Genomic DNA, 24,646 nt, shown 5'->3' with positions numbered 1-24,646 from the left:
CTGAAGATGATTAGGACTAATTGAACACAAATTAATTTAATCCGACTATGTACTATGTACAACCTTAAACAGCTCTCTGAAAACATCATAAGATACTGCTTAATTGCCAAAAAATTTGACTAAAAAAATTCTTTTATCATTTGAAAAGATCATTGGTTCCCAATTAACAAACTCTCCATTACTAAAATGCATGTAGTTAACCAACCATACTAAAGAATTAAAAACAAATCCCAAAACATAGAAGCCTAGTCAATTTTGATATATTCCTATTATTGATTTTTGGAAAAAGTGTCAAACAAGTCCGAAAACACATCAAATTCACTTCGATCAAACGTCATGATTGTGAATATCAATAATTTACCCAGCCGTAATGCACTTAGCATCTCACTAGCTCGTATCGGCTTTGCACCAAATGGCTTCAGCCCACCTCATACACATCTAGGAGAAACTGATGTGTTAATTGTTTTAGAAGGCACTGTATATGTGGGATTCTTCAATTCCTTTCCCATCCACCCGATGTGATACTCCAAATTTCAAAATAAAATTATTATTATCATTGTTTCTTTAGAAATTCATAACGTCAAATAAAATTAAACCAAAAATCAAAAAAATGTCAGCCCAAAAATAATGGTAAGAAAATGGTTAGGTCGAAGTGCCTAACTGAAGATGATTAGGACTAATTGAACACAAATTAATTTAATCCAACTACGTACTATTAACAACCTTAAATAACTCTCTGAAAACATCATAAGATACTGCTTAATAATTGTGTAAAAAAAAAAAAAAAGACTAAAAACAATTCTTTTATCATTTGAAGAGATCATTGGATCCCAATTAACAAATTCTCCATTACTAAAATGCATGTTAGTTAACCAACCATACTAAAGAATTAAAACAAATCTCAAAACATAGAAGCCTAGTCTGATCTGCATGTACTTTGGAACATCCGATGAGAATGTTGCTATAAATAGCCTCCCATCTTTGGTTATACTGTCACCAAAAACACAAAAAGGTATTCAACAATTGTGATATCGTGAGTAAAAATATTTTAGATATGGCACTAAGATTCATAGTCTTTGTCATTGCTATGGTGGCTTTAGCATCTTCATTTGCCCATGCATCTGATCCCAGCCCTTTGCAAGACTTCTGTGTTGCAGTTAATGATTCTAATGCAGCCGGTAAGTTGCTAAACTACATATCATGTTTGTTGGGTGAATATTTTGATATATTCCTAACTTATTGTTTTTGTGCAATTGGGTTGCTGAGCTAAAAAAAAAAACAAAATAAAAAATTTAAAAAAAAAAAGTGTGCAAACGAATCATCAAACAAACAAAATATGTGCAATTGAGACATTTTTTCTGATTTAATTTATTTTAATACAAGTTGAGTTGAAAACATTTCAATATTTCATCCCAACTAGTATGGTAGAGGAAAGGGAAACTTAATTAGTACAAATTAAACCATGTAAGCCATATGATCGAATTCTGCTGGGAAAATTGGAAAAATGTTTTGATTACACATATTTTGTTGTTTTGATGATTTAATTGCACATTTTTTAAGTCAAGTAACCCAATTGAATAGAAGCTATAAATTTAGTGACGTGTTTAACATTTTTTTAATTTCCTTGATTTGAATTAAAGTTCATCCTAGATGAGCATGATCTTGAAATGAACATGAGTGTTTCTCATCAATGGCATTCAACTGTCGTCTAATGCATGTTTACAATTGTTCTAATTTGTTTGCAGTGTTTGTGAATGGGAAAATATGCAAAAATCCGATGCAAGTTGTAGCTAATGATTTCCTCTTTAGAGGTTTAAACATGCCTGGAAACACATCAAATCCACTTGGATCAAAAGTCACACCTGTGAATGTCAACAACCTACCAGGACTTAACACACTCGGCATCTCACTAGTCCGTATCGACTTTGCACCAAATGGCCTCAACCCACCTCACACACATCCTCGAGCAACTGAGGTTTTATTTCTTTTAGAAGGCACTCTCTATGTGGGATTTGTCTTGTCAAATCCTCCCCCGGGCATGAAGAACCCTCTCTTCACCAAAACATTGGTGGCAGGTGATGTTTTTGTGTTCCCAGAAGGCCTCATTCATTTCCAATTCAATATTGGAAAGACCAATGCAGTTGCATTTGCTGGACTAAGTAGTCAAAATCCTGGAGTTATCACTATTGCAAATGCCGTTTTCGGTTCAAATCCACCCATCAATCCTCAAGTTCTCACTAAAGCATTCCAAGTTGGGCAAAATGTGATTAACTATCTCCAAGCTCAATTTTGGTATAATAACTAGGCATGGGATGAAACTAATTAATGATTTTTCTTTCTGCAAGGTTGTACTTAATTTAGATTTGAAAAAAGAAAAGGCCCAATGCCCCTATGTTGCATATGTTTGTTATGGTTGAAGTTGCATTTTATCTACTAAGTATATGTTCTGTACGTCTTGAGTGTTTTTGAATAACATAATGAATTTGTTACCTTCATGTCATTTTTTATCATCAAATCTTTGTCCTTGTCCATAATTTTCCACCCCCAATTAAGATCCCCACACCCAACCCGACAGGATAGTGTATGGATAATTCACCGTGACTTAGCGATTCATTATGTTAGAGGACCAGTGTCTGGTGGATGACCACAAGAAGTCCACCACATTAGGTGCAACTCCTACACCATAATTATCTACAATATATATTCTTTCTATTTTCTTTCTGTCTCGCGTTTGCTGTCATGGTTGTTACAACATCAGTTTCAATACACCTCTATTATATTCTACAACTTTATACCTTCAATTCAATTATTCTACAAATTGGTATCTGAGCCATCTACAGCCCTTCCAACCTGTCACAATGAACAACATAGCCCAATTGTCTATTCCTGCTCTTATGGAAAAAATTATTGGTGTGCTCAATTGAAGGTGTTGTTTGATTATCATGAACTAATCCAAGTATATTTATACCATAATAAAACGCTAATTTTACTAATATTTTCTAACAGCTCTTGCTAAAGCATTCCAATTTGGGCAGAATATGATTAACTATCTCCCAACTCAACTTTGGTTTAACAACATCTAGAGGGTTTTGGCTTTCTTGAAATACTTAATTTTAGAAAAGAAAAAAAGGCCTATGAGTCTGTTTGGCCGAGCTTATTTTGGAACACTACCAAAGGTAACGTTTCAAAATAAGCTAGTATCTTCTTAACTTTTTTTTTTTCATCTTTGTCCTTATTATTTTAAATAAATGACATCATTTACCCGTCTTAATTAAAATCTTTTTCTCTTCCCAATTTTATAAAGATGTCCTTTTTTGTCTTTTTATATTTATCAGCTTATCAAAAATTTAATTTTACCAAACACTTTCGCGGGGCAAACAGAGAGGGAAAGGATTGAATCTGAACTTTCTCATTAAACTTCAAAGGGAGGTTACAACAAGTCTTTTATACAAAAGAGAAGAGGTGGACTAACATTCTAACTGCCACTCAACTGCTACTTCTAACAACAATAACCGAAATAACAGAAAAGAACAGTGCTGCATAGTGTAGGATGATGACAGGTGTCATTATCTTGTTCTCCTGAAAGCCCCCCTCAAGCTGGATTATACAAGTCTATTAATCCAAGCTTGGAAATATAATGTTGAAATGAGCTAGGACAGTGTGCCTTAGTGAAGGGATCTGCTACTTGATTCTCAGAGGAGACATGAAACAATTTAATGACTCCTTTAGTGAGCTTTTCTCTGATCAAATGGCAATCAAGTTCTATATGTTTGGTGCATTCATGAAGCACTGGGTTTTCTGCAATAGCAATAGCTGATTTGCTATCACAGTAGACTGCCACAGAGCCAACCTGCTGTACTTCAAACTCTGCTAGCAAAAAACATAGCCATTGAACTTCACAGGTTACTGCTGCTAGTGCTCTATACTCAGCCTCTGAGGAAGATCTTGAGATGGTGGTTTGTTTCTTGGACTTCCATGAAATTAAGGCATCCCCTAGGAAGATGCAGAATCCAGTGACTGACCTTCTTGTGTCTATACAAGCCCCCCAATCTGAGTCTGAAAAAGCTTTTAGCTATAGATCAGAGGAGGATGGGAAAAACAGACCTTGGCCAGGAGCTGATTTGATGTATCTCAATACTCTATAAGCAGCTTGTAGATGCAGGTGAGTAGGTTTATCAAGGAATTGAGAAAGCTGTTGTGTAGCAAAACTAATATCTGGCCTTGTAATAGTTAAGTACAGAAGTTTTCCAATCAACCTCCTATACTGAGAATTATCTTCCAAAGGCTCTCCTTCACTTCTGCTGAGTTTGTGTGATGGCACAGTAGGACTGTGAACAGGCTTTGAATTGGTAAAACCTGCATCATTGAGTAACTCAAGAGCATATTTTCTCTGGCAAACTGCAATGCCCTTCTTTTGTCTAGCTACTTCCAAACCGAGGAAGTACTTCAAGGTTCCTAAATCTTTTATTTGGAAAATTCCATTCAACTGCATTTTGACTTCTTTAATGATTTGCAGATCAAGACTAGCCACCACTATGTCATCTACATAGACTAACAACACCACAATGGAACTTCCTAGACCTCTGGTGAACAAGGAACTGTCAGTTAGTGATTGCTTGAACCCCATATTGTGTAAGGCAATGCTCAACTTAGTATTCCACTGCCTACTGGCTTGTTTCAAGCCATATAAGGATTTATTCAACTTGCATACCTGTCCAGTTTTCACTTTAAATCCAAGAGGTGGATGCATATACACTTCTTCTTTCAAGTCCCCATGCAAGAAGGCATTGTTAACATCCATTTGATGAAGATGCCAATTCTTTGCAGCTGCTACTGCCAAAAGGGTTCTAATGGTAGTCATCTTTACTACTGGGCTGAATGTTTCCAAATAATCAACACCAAGGGTTTGATTGTAACCTTTTGCAACAAGTCTTGCCTTATACCTTTCTATAGTGCCATCAGCTTTGTATTTAACTTTGTACACCCATTTGCACCCAATTGGCCTTTTTGAGGGTGGAAGGTCCACCAACTCCCAAGTATTATTTCTTTCAAGTGCCTTGATTTCCTCCTGCATAGCTATTTTCCAGTGCTCATGCTGAGAAGCATCTTGGTAATTCCTAGGTTCAGAACAACCTGTAATATTCATGGCAAAGGACTGAAAGGAATGTGATAGTCTGCTGTAGTCCAACACTTTACAGATATCATGGGGGGAGGTCTTTACAGTTGCATTGTAGCAATCATAGTCTTGCAAATAGTTGGGGGTGTGTCTCTGTCTGGTTGACCTTCTATTGACTTGTTGTTGATTCATTACTGGAGGAGAGTTGTGTGTCTCCTCTGGTGGCTGCTGATCCATTTCATTCAGGGGGTATGGATCAGCCTGATCATCACCACTACTAGCTGAATCTTGAGTTGGCTCTGGGGACTTATTTCCAGAATGAGAGTCTGTTTGATTAGCCTGGTTTTGAGGAACAACTGATTCCTCAATGAGAATGGTGCCATCTGTGGGCAGTATAATCTGAGAATTCCCTTTCTCAATATCATCAATTTGCTGGAAGGGAAACACATGCTCATAGAACTCTACATCTCTGGATATGAATAACTCTTTGGTTTTAAGGTCATACACCTTGTACCCTTTCACATTGTTGGCATAGCCAAGAAAGATGCACTTCTTAGCTCTTGCATCCAATTTAGATTTATGCCCTACAACAGTGGCATAAGCTAGACAGCCAAGAATTCTGAAGTGCTGATACTGAGGTACCTTTTTCATCAAGATCTGATAAGGAATCTGGTTGTTTAGAGCAGCTGATGGTAGTCTATTTATGATATAAGCAGCATGCAAGACACACTCACCCCAAAACCTTTCTGGCAGGTTAGCCTGAAACTTGAGAGCCCTAGCAGTTGATAGTAAATGCCCATGTTTTCTCTCAACTCTGCCATTTTGTTGAGGTGTGTAGGTGCATGATGTTTGGTGCACTATCCCCTTTTTATTAAAGAATTTTGTCATGTTGAATTCCATCCCATTGTCTGATCTGATGCATTTAATACAGGTTCCAAATTGATTCTCCACTAAATTGCAGAAATCTGTCAATAAGCCTCTCACCTCAGATTTTGTCTTCATTAAAAAAACCCAAACAGCTCTACTATGATCATCCAACAGTGTGAGAAAATAATGGTGTCCATGAATGGTTGAGACTTTATAGGGACCCCAGATATCAGCATGTAACAAATCAAAACAATTGGCAGACAAGGAGGTGCTAGGATGGAATGGAAGCCTTTTTTGCTTAGCAAAGTGACAACTATCACATATCATCTCTTTATTTGATTGAATTGTGGGTTCTAACCCTTTTAACAATTGTATCTTTAAATGTGAGGCATGCCCCAGTCTGGCATGCCACAAGCTACATTTATGGACAGCTGTAATAGAATTGCATACAGATGAAAACTTAACAGGAAACACTAAATGATACAGGCCATCTTGTAGCTCAGCCCTTCCAATCACCTTGCCATGGGAAACATCCTGTATAACACACTGATCAGACTGCAACTTCACAACATGACTGGTGTTTTTAACAAAAGCCCCAACTGAAATTAGGTTGTAGTGAAAGCCAGCAACATAAAGTACATCATGCAAGGCAAAATCATCAGATAGATATACAGAACCAGTGAAACTAATTTCAGCCCTCTGACCATTTGGCATGTTAACATGCAGATTGTGGACTTCTTTTTGATTACTCAACATCTCTAATTCACAGACAATGTGGTGAGTTGCACCACTATCCACAATCCAATCAAATTTGCTGAATCTGACAGAGTTGAGTAAAGGAGGCATACCTTCATTCTGAAGATCAGTGGAAATAGTATTGACAGAGGCACTTGGAGGCTGATCAAGAGGTGAGTTTGAGGATTCACCAACTCCTTTCTTGGACTGCATGAATTCAAGGAACCTTTTGAAGTCATCTTGAGTGTATGAACCACACTCAGTATTAGACTGAGGCACTGATGATGGTCCTAGTGTCTGATTTGCATAGCTTTGGTTCTTTGGCTTTGGTCTCCAACCGGGAGGATAGCCATGCTTCTTGTAACACTTGTCTTGGGTGTGTCCTGTGTAGCCACAGTAAGTGCACACAGGTCTTTGTTCGTTGAAGCCTTCTTGAATCCTGAGTGGAAACTTCCATCTGTTCTGGCCATGAACACACTGCCAGAAGTGTCACTTTCTCCTGCTTGATGCAATTGGCTACCAAATCCACTAACAGCCATCTGAAATTGTCTTTCTTGTTGAGCAATCATAGAATAAGCCTCATTAACATCAGGCAATGGCCTCATAAGCATGATTTGATTCCTAGCCCCTGTGTACTTCTCATGTAATCCGATCAAGAATATGGACAGCTTATCCTTTTCAGAATGCTCATTTAATTCATCAATCTTCTTGCCGCACTCACATTTAGTGGTGCAAGTGCAGCTCATCAGAGGTCTAAGGATGCTCAGTTCATCCCACAGTAACTTTTGTCTGGTGAACTAATCATTGAGCGAATTGTCTCCCTGCTTCGTCTGATAGATTTCACAGTTTATTTCTGCAATTCGAAACAAATCCTGCTTTCCGAACCTCCTCTTGAGGTCATTCCATATACCATAGGCTGTGTCTATCCATAATACACTCCTAGCAATGGACGGTGATAAAGTACGCACAATCCAAGATCCAACGATGTTGTTGCATCTTTCCCAGGCAAGGTATTTCTCCATATTATCTGTGTTAGGCTTGGTAATCGCTCCATTAACGAAGGCGATTTTGTTTTTGCAGGACAGGGCCATGGTCATGGCCCTAGCCCAAGGGTGGTAATTCGAAGCATCTAGTTGGAAAGAGACCAATTCTAGGGCAGGGTTTTCGTTTATATGAAGAAAGTAAGGATTTGAGTGTGTTTGAGGATCGAAAGGTACCTCCGATGCATTATGTGTAGGCTGTGACGCAGTAGCAGTAGGGGTTGCATTCCCAGTAGTTGGATTTGCTTGATTCGCCGCGTTGATCCCTGGTGCGGCTCGATTTCCAATCGTCAGCCATGTCTCCATTGAAGAGAGTTAAGCAAGCTCCTATTCTCTTTGCTCTGATACCATTTCGCGGGGCAAACAGAGAGGGAAAGGATTGAATCTGAACTTTCTCATTAAACTTCAAAGGGAGGTTACAACAAGTCTTTTATACAAAAGAGAAGAGGTGGACTAACATTCTAACTGCCACTCAACTGCTACTTCTAACAACAATAACCGAAATAACAGAAAAGAACAGTGCTGCATAGTGTAGGATGATGACAGGTGTCATTATCTTGTTCTCCTGAAAAACACTTTCAAGCATAACAGCTAATTTAACAGCTCTTCACTTTTCAGCTCCTAGCTTATAACTTTTCAACTTTCAGCTCCTTTTAAGATTTCAGCTAGGTTTGCCAAACATAGCCTATGTGGACGCACTACATATAATAAATTTGTTATGATTGAAGTTATTTCATATTGTTTACTTCTGTTTCTGTGTGGATTGTTGATGAATTGAATAAATAATGGATTTGTTACCTTGCATCAATATATATCACTGTTCATCTAATCCTGTATGTTTATCGCTTTATATATTGTCTTCTCTAACAGTGGTTAGTACTATATATTGCTTTAACAACTTTGAAAGGACCATGAGTGGTTAATTTTTGAAAGTTGAAGGATGATGACTAGTTACTTACATCACAAATTATTAAATTTGAAAATTGAAGGACTACATATGGTCAATTTCAAGTTTAAGACTAAATATGGTAAAACCACTCTACTCGGAAGACCACATGTGACATTAACTCTTTTAAGAAAATATACAATGACATTTTGATAAATATTATAAATTTTATTGTGCATTAGGACAGAGCCGGTTCTGAGCATGTCTAATATGTGCGACCGCACAATTGGGGCCCCCATATTTAAAAAAAAAAAAAACAAAAAACAAAAATACATTATACGTATATATAGTATATACATGATTTCAGACTAAGTGCAAGTAGATTGGGCCAATTTGTGATAAGGTGAAATTGAGCTCAATTGGCAATCTATACTATATATAAAAACAAAATTCTGAAATTTTAACTTTCCGCCCAATTCCTAAAAAATCTCTCTTCCTAATAAAATATATTGATTTCTACTTTCTCATTTGTACAATAATTCTGGGTAAAAATTCTACAATCATTATTGTGTGGACCATGGTCCACATAAGTTGTATGCACCATATTTTGTCTACTGTAAAATAATGTACATTCAATACAAAAATAATGTACATTGTATTCAGGAGATGTACATTATTTTTTGTACTGAGTGTACATTATAATATATAATGTACATTCCGTACAAAAATAAATTACATTTAGTATATTAAAAATGTATTTTTTGTTATGGTCCACATAACATTGTGTGGACCATGGTCCATACAATAATTTGCCAAAATTCTTTTATAAAATAGTGTAAGACAATTGCCTTTGCACATCTATACTATATATTAAAACAAAATCTTGAAATTTTAACTTCCCGCCCAATTCTTAAAAAATCTCTCTTCCCAATAAAATATATTGATTTCTACTTTCCCATTCGTTCAATAATTCTGGGTAAAAATTCTATTCTAAAATTATAAAATAATGTAATACAATTCCCTTTGCACACCTATACTATATATAAAAACAAAATCTTGAAATTTTAACTTCCCGTCCAATTCCTAAAAAATCTCTCTTCCCAATAAAATATATTGATTTCTACTTTCACATTAGTAAATAATTTTGGGTAAAAATTCTATTCTAAAATTATAAAATAGTGTAATACAATTCCCTTTGCACATCTATACTATATATAAAAACAAAATACTGAAATTTTAACTCCCCCCCCCCCCCCCCCCCAACAATTCCTAGAAAATCTCTCTTCCCAATAAAATATATTGATTTCTACTTTGCCATTCGTTCATTAATTCTGAGTTAAAGTTGTGAAGTGTCAAAAGTTTGACAATGCATAACTTTTGACTCGGTTGTCCGTTTTGGACAAATGTTTGGGTTAATGTTGGGTGTTTTGAATACTTTCTTTGTCAACAAATCTCTCGAGTAGTTAATATGATTGACTTTATTAATTATATATTTTTTAATTTTTTCATGGTATTAATAAAATACTTGGTAAATAAATATATAGCATTATTTTGTATTATAACCATGGTTGCAAAAATGGCGCCTAGGCGCTAGGCGCCCGGCCGCCGCGGAAAAGGCCAGAATCGGCCTCCTCCGCGGCCGGCCGGCTAGGCGGTCTAGGCAGCCGCCTAGACGGTTGAACCGGCGGTTTAATTTTTTTTTTTTTTTTTTTTTTTTTTTTTTTTGCGTTTTAAATTGCGAAAAATTCGGGAAGGCATAATTTTTGACTCGGTTATCCGTTTTGGACAGTTTTTTTTTTAAATCGCGTATTTTTTTGAGATCTATCCACCACAGACTGCCAAAGGCAGTTTGGTCCACTAATTTCTCAAAAAAATGCTTCTTTAGTTCTTAATTTTAGTTTTTTATGTATTTAGATGGTTTAAACAATCTTTCGAACACTTTTACAACCACTTTCATAAGTAGTTTCTGAGAAATAACTATGGAAACCTTATGTTTTATTACTAAATTTTAAAAAATTTTAATTTTTAATTTTATATTTAATTAAAAAAAATTTTAAAAAATAAAAATAAAAGTAAAAAAATCGATGCCTAGGCGCTCCCTTGCCGCCTAGGGGGCGCCTAACGTTTTTTGCAACATTGATTATAACTTTGATATTTAATTAAAAAATAGTGCACAAAAAAATAATAGACAATGGCTTTTTCCTTCAGCTGATTTTTGACACGCTGGGTGTGGCAGTGTTTTTGGAATGGCTGGTTGCATTTAATTTCTAAAAGACAGATTTACCCATTATTCTTCATCTTTTCTCGCTTCTCCCCTCTCACTGTCAAGCCATGGACAACATCAAGAACACACATCTAAACTCACAAATTAAAATTAAATAATAAATTAAAAAAACTATCAACTTTCATCATCCTCAAAGTTCAGAACACACCATAAATACACAAATTAGATTTTTTTTTATTCACAAATCAAAAGTAAAAATAAAAAAAAACAAAAAAAAAAACAACAACAATGAAAGAAACGAACCCAAATCGATCATCTTCATCCTTGTTGTCATTGATTCTCTCCCTTCTTCTTTCCTATTGTTTCTTGCCTTTGATTGTCGCTCATTTATCTGAATCATTAACTCGTCGGGGAATTTTTTTTGCACGTGTTCCAAAATAGGGAAATCCCTAAAGTGGGATACAAAACAAAGAAATTGTCTTTAACAAAGGCGAGATTCAAGAAAAGAGAAGTTGCCTTTGGTAAAGGCGACATTATTTATTACGGAAAAAAAGTCATCTATGTACAATTATACAGAATGAAATACATATATTCAGAATTATACACAATGTAAAACAGATTTTTTTTAATTTTCTTTTATAGTATGGATAATGATTAATGCAATTAATAAGTAATGATTAGCAACATAGAATTAAAAAAAAAAAAAAAAAAAAAAAAAAAAAAAAAAAAAAACATACACAAATTTCCATTCTGAAACATGCACCCCACGTTGTGTCAACCATCCAAAACAACAGCAAACCTTAAACATTAATCAATCAATACAAAACATACACAAATTTCTTGGATTCATAGCACTAACATTTTTTTATTTTAAAATATCGAAACGGGTAACACTATTCTTATTATACGTCTAAAGTGTACAGTTCACCATACACATTGTCATTAATGAAATATTACGTTATTATTTTCTGTTACTTTTTACTCATATTTTGATATTGATAAATAATTTCTCTAGTTCAATATATTTTATTATAACAACATCATTCAGATTAGCTATATTATTTTACGAGTTTGCATCAATGAAGTTTTCCTTTTGAAATAATAAGCATTAGCATAATAACTACTCTGTATCTTTTAAACAAATTTATTCAAGAACATAAAATTACCAAAATATTCGGACGCCTTAATTCATTAAGTGTATTTAATTTAGCGTTTATTTTGGATTTAGTTATCTTACAAAATTATAATACGTTGGTTCAAAAATAAATACGTTGATTGACAAGTAAATACGCTGGTTTATAAGTAAATACGCTGCTTTATCAGTAAATATGGTGTTTATATGTAAATACGGTGGTTCACCGTATTTCACAAATGGAAATGTTATCTCAACTTTCCCTTAGGCGAGATATAAAAAGCCCAATCTCACCTATGGGAAAGACAATTTCCCTCTTTGGTAACCCATACAATACATTTCCTTGTCAGGGATCCCATGTTATAAATATTCCTCACCGGCAAATCCATTTATCTTTCCACGGACTGCTTCGCTATTTCTTCGCATCTGGTTTCGCCGTTTGGGGCAGAGAGTTTTACTGGTTTAGGGATTTGATTTGCTGATTTGAGATGTGGGTTTGGGCATTAGGCATTTAAGTTTAAGTTAAGAAGGCAGGTGGGTCACGCAAATTATGCTGTGCAACCGAGTGCATCATGTGCATGCTGCATTTGATACAAAATGACGCCGTTTTGGTTTAAAAAACGCGCGTCTCACTTGAAGAAGAAATCAGGTTCGATTCCCGACAATAACATTTTTATTTATCCATAAATTCATAACTATATATTCATAAATTCATAACTATATATCCACAGTGAATGAATGAAGTAAAAATCCACAATGAATGAACTAAATATCCACAATGAATAAATGAAGCAAATATCTATAATGAATGAACTAAATATCCACAATGAATGAACTAAATATCCATAAATTCATAACTATATATCCAGAAATTCATAACTATATATCCACAGTGAATGAATGAAGTAAATATCTACAATGAATGAACTAAATATCCACAATGAATGAACTAAATATCCATAAATTCATAATTATATATCCACAAATTCATAACTATATATCCACAATACTACTATTGCCGAGAATCGGACCTGAATTTTTTTTTTTAAATGGGACGCGCATTTTTAGTCAAAACGACGTCGTTTTGCATCGTATGCACCATGCGCATGGTGCATTCGGTTGCACAGGCGGCACAACATAACTATTGGGTGGATCATGGGTGGGCACCGTGGGCTTGTCATTTTAAATAATAATAATAATAATAATAATAATAATAATAATAATAATAATAATAATAATAAGGGTTGTGGGTTTATTTATTTAATAATAATAAATTTTCAATAATAATAATAATAATAATAATAATAATAATAAGTAGTAATAGTAATAAATTCATTTAATAATAATAATAATAATAATAATATACTCATACCCTTAAAGGTCATTTTACATGCAATTAGCTAATACTAAACAGTTAATTTACCAAACACTTTTTTATTACCAGCTAATACAATCAGCTGGTCAAACCAACTAAAACAATCAGCTATCAAATAGTAGCTAAACCAATCAGCTATCAGCCATTTATCGAACACCCCCGTAGTGAATATAATCAATTGATGAATTTGAATGTAAAGAATTTTTACATTGAAGAAAAATAAAGACAATATAACTAATGAAATTATTTCTCTTAATTAATTTATTGATAATGATTTTTAATAAAGACATTGTAGGGACAATGTAGCGAATATAATCAATTGATAAATCTATACTATATATATATAAAAAAAAAAAACAAAATCATGAAATTTTAACTTCCCGCCCATTTCCTAAAAAATCTCTCTTTCCAATAAAATATATTGATTTCTACTTTCTCATTCGTACAATAATTCTGGGTTAAAATTCTATTATAATATTATAAAATAATGTAATACAATCCCTATTGTCATCTATCTATACTATATATAAAAACAAAATCCTGAAATTTTAACTTCCCGCCCAATTCCTAAAAAATCTCTCTCCCTAATAAAATATATTGATTTCTACTTTCCCATTCGTACAATAATTGGTTAAAATTCTATTATAATATTATAAAATAGTGTAATACAATTTCTATTGTCATATATACTATATATAAAAACAAAATCCTGAAATTTTAACTTCCCACCCAATTCCTAAAAAATCTCTCTTCCTAATAAAATATATTGATTTCTCCTTTCCCATTCGTACAATAATTCTGGGTTAAAATTTTATTCTTCTCTCAAAAGGTTGAATCCCGAACCCTAAAAAAGGAGAAGACTCAGTCCAATGGACCAGAAGGGGTTTGGTGAGCCAATTGAAATTCTATTCTAATATTATAAAATTGTGTAATGTTATTCCTATTCTAATCTATATCTATACTATATATCAGTGTTGCAAAAATCGCGTCGCTAGTCGCGGCGAGGAAGGCCGGAATTGGCCTCCTCCGCGGGCGTCTCGCCGGCTGAACCGGCAATTAATTTTTTTTTTTTTTTTTAAGTTGTAAAGTGTCAAAAGTTTGGCAAGGCATAGCTTTTGACTCGGTTGTCCGTTTTGGATAAATGTTTTTTTGAAATCGCGTATTTTTTCGAGATCTATCCACAGCAAACGCCGTAGGCGGTTTGGCCCACCAATTTCTAAAAAAAAATGATTTATTATATAGTTTCAAAGAAAAAACTATGAGAACCTTATGTTTTATTAATGAATTTTTAAATTTTTAATTAAAAAATTGTCTCGTGCATTATTTAATAATCTCTCTTTATAATTGATCAAATTATTTAATTATGGTAAATTAAGGAATAATTAATGATGGTAATAAAAATTCTAGAAGAATATTTAATTATTGTTATATTATTATTGTGACTTACGGAATACAATACAAGAATATTTAATTATGGTTATATTATTATTGTGTGCCTCACGACCATTATATACTGACAAAACTTGAAAAGAAACTAATAATAATAATAATAATAATAATAATAATAATAATAATAATAATAATAATAATAATAATAATAATAATAATAATATAAGTGGTAAAAATAATATCTAAAAGTAATTAAGTGTTAATAATAATAGTTAGAATATTAACGTAAGAATTATAACATAGAACAAATCGTAAAATTAATAACTATAGTATAGGATTAAATTTGGAATTGTCAGGAAAGATAAGCGACCTCTGGTGAAATTAACTCTTTATCGATTTAAATATTCTTAATATATTACAACAATTCCATTCCGTGCATCGCACGGGTGAAAATACTAGTTACTTTAAATTCCAGACTAGTCCCTTAATTCCCTTCCCTACTTTTGGTGGTTACCAATTCCTAAATTTCAATTGACAAGTACCATTGTTAATTAAGAATGACAATTTTCAATTCAAAATCTCAAATAATAATTAGCATCTTCGATCAGGACCTTCTGCTAATTAGCCATTACCATTATTTTTATTTTTTAATTGAATTCCCAAATCTCAATTAAAAGCTCTTAAGAGAGATGAACAATGTGATGATATTGATGGAACTAAATTGTATATTGAGCTAAAATTATTGCTTAGAGAGATTTTGTTGAAAGAAAAGATAAGAGCAATGAGTATATTGAATTCGTTGAAACAGATGGGTTATTTTCCAAATGCTACTATTGCATATCTAATATTATTGACTATCCCAATTATTGTTGCATCTGCAAAAAGGAGTTTTTCAATGTTGAAATTGATGAAATCTTACTTACGATATGAAATTTTGCATATTCTCAATATAAGAACATTGATTTAGTTTCTAGCAACTGGAATACTGGACTGACTGACTCAGATACTTAATCGACCAGTCATCTAGATAGAAAGCAGATTAATTTAAAGCGGAAGACTAAGGTAGAAAGTAAATCAACACATATGTTTGTCTACCCAGTTCGATACAGTGTGTATCTACATCTGAGGGACGATCACCAAGGCGTCCAATCCACTAAATCATAATCCAATGTACAAAGGTAGAGAAACAATCTCACCCAAGTGCCCCACACAAGGTCAGTACCCAATCTACAAAGGTTTAGTGGATTGTTGAAGTCGGAGAGCCACACATGCAGAAGTCCAATGAAATCCCTTCAATTGGAGAGCTAACTCTGATGCAGTCCGCTTCAATGACGCAGTCCCACGTTGTTCCCACAATTGAGTGATCTTCGCGTCCTACCGTTTAAGCAACGTTGATACTTCTCAAGTTCTTCTTCATAATCACCAAGAACTTATTGTCTTGAGAAGAGGCATGACAACCATAGATGTGGATTTTGTTTAGTATAGAGTGTTGCAGCTTCAATCAATGCAACCCTAATTCTTGAACGAATAAGGATATATATACTTCTTTGATTTGGACACTCTCTCCAAATATATCTTTGGTTGTAGATGGTAGAACTTTTTTGTGAAGAAGGAAATCATTAAGATTCGGTCCATACCTTTCACGCTGATTCGCTGATATTCTTTCTAAAACTGTCATCTCATAACCGCGTCCCATCTTTTTAGAAAACTTTCCTTTATCAGATCTTCAGTGGCTTGATCTAGCAGTGCGTCTGTTGATTGTACTGATCAGTCAGTCTTTTATAAGAATAAACAAACACCAAGCTAAGCCCTATCTTAATTTGACATAATAATATTGCCAATTATATGTTGGGGATTTTCTACACAAATAAAACACTAGCAAACTTCCCCTTTTGCTAATTATTTGGCAAAACAACTCAACTAAAGATATAGAAGTGCATAATAAAAACTGTCAAAGGAAATATTGTTTAATTTACAACCCATAAAGTCATCAGCACACAAGTCGTGCTGGAATAAAACAAAACATGGAGCAGATCAATTCTTCACAAAAAAAAAAGAAAAAAAAAAAAAAAAAAAAAAAAAACACGCCTAGACAGGGCCAGAAGGTACTTCATCCAAACACCATCACAATCACAAAAACTCCCCCTGAGTTATAGCACTTCCCCTTTTTGCCAAAGATAGACAAAGGAAACGTTAAGCATTCGAGGGACCTTCACTGTCAGACTTCACATTTTCACCAGCAGCAGACTTAGTCAAACTCATTCGGAGTAGAACCGTTACAAGTTCAGCGCGGGCCGCATTGAGCTGATTTGAGATAATATTACTCACAGTTTCCAGTTCAGACACACGAGCCTTCAATCGCAGAGACAGTTGCACATCTCGAGCATATGGAGTATCTTCAGCAGTAGCATCAGCCTCAGAGGTATGCGGAGGATTAACAGGTGTAACATCCCTGATGTGTTTGCCAGTCAACAGGCGTGGATCCACAGTATATAGGAGAAAAGGAGCAATGACTTCACTTGGCATCGGAATCAAGCCTTGGGAAGTTAGCACACCAAAGATGAGATTAGGATACGGAATTCGTACCTTCTGTTTCCTGGGATGTATCAAGGTGAGAATAAGATAGAAAATCCATCTCCCTAAATCAATGGTCATCTTGGTGCCAACTCAAAACAGAAGAGCAGCTAGAGGCTTTCCAACTGTATGAAAATGTGCTGATGGAAGCCAGTTGTGCAAAGTAATCCGGTGTAGAATAACAAACTTGGAGGTAAATTAAGAGCTCGACAGCGTATCATTATCACCAGTTGGCCAAACAGGTGCCAGTCCTCCTCCAATTTGGCTGAGAGCCTTGACCATATTCGTCACTTTGCAGGATTACCCTCTGCCTCGATACCTGAACCATACAGAGTGTCAGAGTCATACATCCGACGAATGATCCTTCTATTCCAGGTGACAATGACGATGAAAGAATTCTGGCTGAAGTCACCATCAATCGACTCAGAATGACGGGGGCTTACGGACTGTTCAGCAATAGTCTCAACAGACTGCTTTTGTGGATATTCAACTGGGCAATCCTCAACAGAGGGCTTATCAGATAGAGTAGACATAGGGTTAACAGAAACCATCGAACGATCAACATCCGTCGAATACACAACCAGACTCAATTTATCAATATTATCAGACTCGTGAACATTCCCCTCAGATTCAGTCTCAAGAACAGGTTTCGCAGACTCAGATTTTACAGTGGATAACTGGGGTGGATCATCAGATACAATAGGCTTAGCAGACAGTAATGGTCTTGCAGACTCTGGACTAATCACTACTACAGAAATCACTTTTAATGTCGGGGATATGACGTCGGTTAAATGAACAACCAAAGTTAAATATTTTTTATAATTTACATTTTTTTTTAAAAAAGACCTACAACATCGGTTTTGTCATAAAACCGACGTTGTAGGTCCATAAAATAAAAAAGAAAAAAAATAAAATACTATATGACGTCGGTTAGAAGTCTAACCGACGTCGTATATAATTCTTTTTTATTATTTTTTTTTTTCAAGGATTCGACATCGGATATTTCCAATTATTGAAGTTGTATCTTTTGTATTTTCTTTAAAAAATATTTCAAATCTGAAAGAAATTAAAGCGCCATCGTCGATTATCTAACGAAAAAAATAAACCTAGCACTCCACAGCAGCCGCAGCTCGCACTCCACAGTTGCCCCACCGGTCCACCGCATTGCACAACCGCCGTCTACCGCGTTGCACAGCTGCTCGCCATTGCGCCGCACAGCCAAAAAAACGAGAGATACGAATTCTGTTCCGATGGAGCTTACGATCGAGATGCGGTTGAAAGATCTGGAGTCTTGATGCCGATTGTGAGAATCTTAGAGAATGAGTAGGTGAGTTTGGCTGGAATTTAGAGAAGCGTCTCCTTAATTGGGCGATTTGGGCGAAATAGGCCGTCATTGGAGCGAATTAGAGCGGAGATTCGAACGAGTCTTCGTATTGACGGTGAGGCATAGGTTGGATCGGTGAATGCAGGAACTATTCCCATACGATTCTACACACTCCGCTCTGTGAAACTCAAACTTGGTTTGGTCAGTTAATTTAATAACCGCACGTCATTTTCTTCATTCTTCACTTTAATTTCTTGCATCCTAGCTAATCAATCCTAATTATTATTCATTTTATAATTCTGTTCAGTTCTGTTCTGTATATATGTATGTTTTTACACATCTTATAGTTGATCCATATCAAGATTTGATGATTAGTTTTGCATTATCATTGAAGGAGATTGACCATGAATTCCAGGTCGTTTTAATTTGCATGCAAAGTTGGGTGAATAAATTTGCATATATGTATCTCTAATGGTCTTAACATTATATATATTGTATGTTTATCTCTAATCTAGGTGCTCCCACTAGAAGATGGTCCTTTGAGTTCTGTATGGAGAAACGAAGGAATTTATGTCAGTACCATAGATACTAATGGAAGTCTGAAAGTAGACTGGCTAAAGTATGTCTCGATCTGCCTTTTTTTAACTAACATTTGATAGTTTTGTGTTTTTGAACTAAAGACTAGTACATTGATTGTTTCTTGTTTTCTTTTGTTGAACACCGTATGTACCATTGCAGAAATGAGAAACATTCTTCTGTGAATTTAATTTTAGACTACCTGAAATCGATCTGCTTGAGTACAATCCAATTCTTACCCATGTCCATATATTTCTTTAAACATGTAGTCTGCTTTTGTTGTGAGAATTCTCCATATATAGAAGTTTGTGATTTCTGTTTGATGTTGTTATCCCCTTAGGATTTGAGCTGACTGTGCTATGCAGGTGAAAAAGGTTGAAGAAACAAGTGAACATCTTTTATCAGCCCTCAAGGCAGAGAAGTAAGAACTATAGTCATCCCTCAACAAAGAAAAATTGCAAATGCTTCAGTTGAAGCAAGAGTTAGCAGATGCGTAGACTCGCAACACCGACCTATACAAGGTAACTACTGCTAACCTGCCACAATTTGAACTGAATATGGTAAAAGTGCAGATTGGGTGTTTATTATTGCCTCCCATATCAGCAGGAGCTAGATTTTTTGTTATCCAAGATTTTTTCAATTATTTTCTCTTTCCTGTTAATTCAAGGTCAGAATTATCATGTTGTTATAAAGCTAATGCTACTAGAAATAAATGTTGTGGTTGATGGTTCTGACTTGTAATGCATTAATTGCATTTACAGGAACTTCAATCTGTATGGGGTCTGATTGCGGCTGAACAATCAAGATGTTCTAAACTCGAGGTATATCCCTCTTATGATTTTAAGCTTGATTGGTTAATATTTTTATCCGGGGATGAAAATTTTAACCACTTTATTACACCTTGTTTTGGTATATATTACTGCAAGCATTAGTTCTCTTCTGTACTTCCAATGGAAATAGTTGAACCTAGGATACATTAGAAGAACTTGTTCCTTGTTACTTATTTTACTATTTCTTTTTCTAAATCCATTAGTTTTACATTTTAGTATTTATATTTACTTTTCTCATGAGCTGTGTATTATGTTATATGACATTCTAATGCTCCCATTATCATTATTATATATGAAACTTCGATAAATTTATCATGCAGTTAAATGGTTTGTGCTAGTTAGGACATTTATTTAATTTACTAGGATAAATAAATGGTTTGTTTGTTAATGATAGTCTGCACATTATGCAGTTAAATGGATTGTATAAAGGATAAATTTACTATCCAAATTTGAAGAGGATGGTCTATTCTAACGGGGACTTTTGTAATGAAGTTACTATGCAAGCTTAGAGTGTAATGCAATGATAAATTTGATATGCAATGCAAGGATAAATTTTTGATTCAGAGCACAGCCAGTCAGCCAGAATGGCTTACCATTTATACCATTTCAGATTTTATTATTTTTTTAAAAGAGATACGACGTCGGTTTTTTTGAAAACGCCGACGTCGTATCTTTATTTTTTTTTTTTTTTAAAGAGATACGACGTCGGCTTTCTTGAAAACGCCGACGTCGTATCTCTATTTTTTTGTTAAAAAATAAGCTAAGACGTCGGTTGTTTATAAAAAACCGACGTCTTAAGTTAATTTTAAAATTAAAAAAAAAATACGACGCCGGTTTTTTTAACCGACGTCGTATCATTTACTTACAACGTCTGCTGTGATGACGTCAACAGAAAAACGACGTTAAAAGTGTAAAAAACCGACGTTAAAAGCAGTTTTGTAGTAGTGAATATCAGACTTCTCAATAGGTAGCTCAGACACAACATCAACAGATAGCAACTCAGAAGGCTTATCAAGAGAAATTTCAATTGGAGTGTCAGAAGTATTTGACCTGTTTTGTAGAATCTTGATACGGTGCTTAGCCTCCTCCTGGGCTGCTTGAAGATAGAGAGGATGTGCTTCTGCCCGTCGACGAGAAATTTCCTCCCATTCCAGAGCCCTTTGTGCAAAGTATTTGAGGAATGCCCCTGTACGATTCCCATTTTCTGGTTCGTCAATAGAGGCAGGGCTAATATCATCACCTGCTTCTGAAGACATCATCAAAAGGTTGCTTGTATCATCGTCTGACCAGTTCTCATAGAACTCAGGGTAGTCAGATATTACCGTGACAAGGATCTCGTTGCGAAGAATAGGGTCCAATTTCAGCTTATTCTTCATTGCAAGTTGGAGAAGCGTTTTCACATGCTTCTCAGCACTCTCTAGTGAGTGAGATTTCCTTCCCAACTTGATAATGATATTCCTCACTGCATCGGCCATATCTGTGTGTTTTGAAAGAGAGAGTGAAAAAACCCTAGGCAGAGATATTTTAGAGAAGATTAACAGAGAACAGAGTAGTGTTGAGTACTCCTTTTTCACTAAGACCGATCAGATGAAATATATAATCCCAAGGGTGAGGAACGCTAATCAATGCGGCTGACAGGATGCATGAAGCTATGAAGTGATTGATGCAACGGTATAGCTCCTTTTTAGGGATAAAACGGAAGATTTGAAATTTGAAAGATGCAATTTAATTTTGGTAGGCTAGGTTAAGATATTTACTTAACAAAACAGAAGAGAGTTAATTTAGGAAGTCAAAGATTGGAATTTTGACTCGAGGCTGAGAAAACCATTGACTCTCCTTCTGATTTACTGTTTTGCCTTATCAATCCATCCCGCAGATCCCCAGAGCAGATTTGAGAATTTCAAACCGATTTGCGTCTAGAGGCTTAGTCAATATGTCTGCCAACTGCTTGTCTGTCTGAATATATTCCAACTCTACCTCTTTTGCTTCGACGAAATCTCTGATATTGTGATGCCTTATATCAATATGTTTGGTCCTGGAGTGTTGAACAAGATTCTTTGAAATGTTTATTGCACTGAAATTGTCACAGTAAAGTGTCATAGAATTTTGAGAAAGACCATAATCCAGCAGCATCTGCTTCATCCAGACAAGTTAAGTGCAACATCCCCAACTTCTATGTATTCTGCCTCAGCTGTACTCAGGGAAATTGAATTCTGTTTCTTACTGAGCTATGATACTAAGCTTTTCCCAATAAAGAAGCATCCACCGGATGTGTTTTTCCTCTCATCAATGTTTCCTGCCCAATCAGCATCACAGTACGCAATCAGACTCAGTTCACTATCCTTGGAATACCATATTCCATATTGGATTGTACCCTTGATGTATTTCTAAATCTGTTTAGCAGCTATCAAGTGTGACTCTTTGGGAGCAGATTGTTATCTTGCACACATACCAACACTGAACATTATGTATGGTCGACTGGCAGTTAAATAGAACAGGCTTCCAATCAGACTTCGATAGACTGTGGAATCTATTGATGGACCCGCATCATCTTTAAACAGCTTTGTAGAGGTCGAAATAGGAGTCCTAGGTGTCTTACATAATTCCAGATCAAACTTCTTGACCAAGTTCTTAGCATACTTTTCTTGAGAGATAAAGTATCCTTCAGAACTTTGTTTAACTTGAAGCCCTAGGAAGTAAGTCAGTTGACCAACCATGGACATTTCAAATTCTTCCTTCATGACTTCCACTAAATCATCAGTATACTTCTGTAGAGTAGACCCAAAAACAATATCGTCTACGTAGATCTGAGCAATTGTAACATGACTTCCAGTGGTTTTAACAAACAACGTTTTGTCTACACTCCCTCGATCATAACCATGATGTAACAGATACTGTGCCAGTCGTTCATACCACGCCCTTGGGGCCTGTTTGAGTCCATAGAGAGCTTTCCTAAGTTTGTAGACATGAGTTGGATGAACTGGATCTTCAAATCCCTTAGGTTGTGCCACATAAATATCTTCATGCAAATAACGATTCAAGAATGTTGTCTTGACATCCATCTGAAACAGTGTGAAACCCAGAATGCATGTTATTGCTAGTAAGATTTTGATTGACTCCAATCTAGCGAAAGGTGTAAATGTTTCATCATAGTCAACTCCTTCTATCTGAGTATACTCTTGAGCCACTAAACGAGCTTTGTTTCTTGCAATGTTTCCTGCTTCATCAGTTTTATTTTTGAAAATCCACTTTGTTCCGATTATGTTAACCCTGTCAGGTCTTGGAACCAGATGTGATACCCCATATTTTGTAGGCACTGTACGAGGACCATGACTAAATTATCTTTAGTTTCCTAATCCGTATTATCTTAGAAATATTATTCTTTGAGTCTAATAACTTCTTAAACCTAATATAATATGTGCACCTATATATTTTTCCTAATGATAATAATTATTTATATATATATATATATATATATATATATATATATATATATATATATATATATATATATATATATATATATATTTTCCTAATCCAAATATATATTGATGCGTAGTATATTTGCAAACAAATAATTCTCGGAGTACAAGTTATCGATCCACAGGGAAGTGGTTGTATCAAGCACTAGTTACTAACTTATTCATTAGAGCTAATCCTAACAATTACTTAGATGATTGATTGGCATAAAATAAATAAAATAAAACAGAGGTTCAGGATTTTGAAAACAATTAGAGAGAAGTTGAGATTCATGGGATTCAAGTATTTAATCACCTAGTGCCAATTATCGTTTGCAATATTTAGTTTGGAATTAAGATTTGTGTGGGAATGCAAAGTGGAATCGAATTACTCCCGTAATCTCTATTCCTAGTGAATTTCTACTCCCATGGCTTAAACACCCAATAAGATCAAAGATCAGCATTCAATTATTCCTAATTACTACCATCTCCCGATTGGCAACAATCTAGAATAAACTTCCCCTAATAAGTTCCCCTTTCCCAAGGACCAACCATTAGGTGCAATCGTGTGTGCCCTAATTTATGCCCCAACTCCCATTGGTGACACAAACATGGCTATGAAGCTAGTAATTATGGCCATTAATTACAAGCATCAAACAATATTATCACGATTACAACACAAGTATTAAACCCAAATAATAATATATTAAAGAAACTGAGAGCTCAGGCACATAGGTTCATAAACACTTTTACCCAAGAATCTCTAAAGAATTTAGCCAAGCATGACTAAATTATACATAGCAAATATAAATAAAGAATTACAAATCATCAAAAGAGTACAAGAATTAACCAGACGATTTTCCCAAATCTCCCTAGTCTTCTTCTTGCTTTCCAAGACAACTTGTGGCTCTTGATTTCTCTCCTTCTTGTCTCCAAGAATCTCTGAATTCTCTCGGTCCCCGTCCTCACAATAGGGTTGAGGAAGGAGGGATTTTATAGTGGGTACAAAGTTGAGATGAAATAGGAATCTTGTACCAAATTGGACTCAAATTTTAATTCCTATATTTAAATAAAGAAATTGTCGTCTTTAATGATATTTAGAATTTGGAAGATTCCTTGA

At 34.9% G+C, this 24,646-nt stretch overlaps 1 protein-coding gene and 1 long non-coding RNA gene across 2 annotated transcripts; both read left to right on the top strand.

Annotated features, from left to right (window-relative positions):
* The first annotated feature begins 986 nt into the window (after positions 1-986).
* LOC109169117 (germin-like protein subfamily 1 member 13) lies at positions 987-2,498 on the top strand. Its single transcript, XM_019317989.1, has 2 exons — positions 987-1,178; positions 1,746-2,498. The coding sequence occupies exons 1-2, from the start codon at positions 1,055-1,057 to the stop codon at positions 2,303-2,305; spliced, it is 684 nt and encodes a 227-aa protein (XP_019173534.1). The 5' UTR covers positions 987-1,054; the 3' UTR covers positions 2,306-2,498.
* A 16,568-nt stretch (positions 2,499-19,066) lies between these two features.
* LOC109169156 lies at positions 19,067-19,758 on the top strand. Its single transcript, XR_002052182.1, has 3 exons — positions 19,067-19,077; positions 19,178-19,281; positions 19,604-19,758. It is a non-coding gene; the product is annotated as an uncharacterized LOC109169156 (long non-coding RNA).
* The last annotated feature ends 4,888 nt before the right edge of the window (positions 19,759-24,646 follow it).

The sequence above is a fragment of the Ipomoea nil genome, unplaced genomic scaffold (assembly GCF_001879475.1).
Source record: "Ipomoea nil cultivar Tokyo-kokei standard unplaced genomic scaffold, Asagao_1.1 scaffold3251, whole genome shotgun sequence".
Classification (NCBI taxonomy): Eukaryota; Viridiplantae; Streptophyta; class Magnoliopsida; order Solanales; family Convolvulaceae; genus Ipomoea; species Ipomoea nil.
The sequence above is the reverse complement of the archived record's forward strand: the minus strand, read 5'-3'. Positions and strand labels throughout refer to the sequence as shown.

What these genes read in the sequence shown, in the direction of transcription:
- LOC109169117 (XM_019317989.1), top strand. Translation starts at nt 1,055, where the DNA reads ATGGCACTAAGATTCATAGTCTTTGTCATTGCTATGGTGGCTTTAGCA. An exon ending in TAATGATTCTAATGCAGCCG is followed by an intron (nt 1,179 to 1,745) that starts GTAAGTTGCTAA and finishes ATTTGTTTGCAG; the next exon opens with TGTTTGTGAATGGGAAAATA.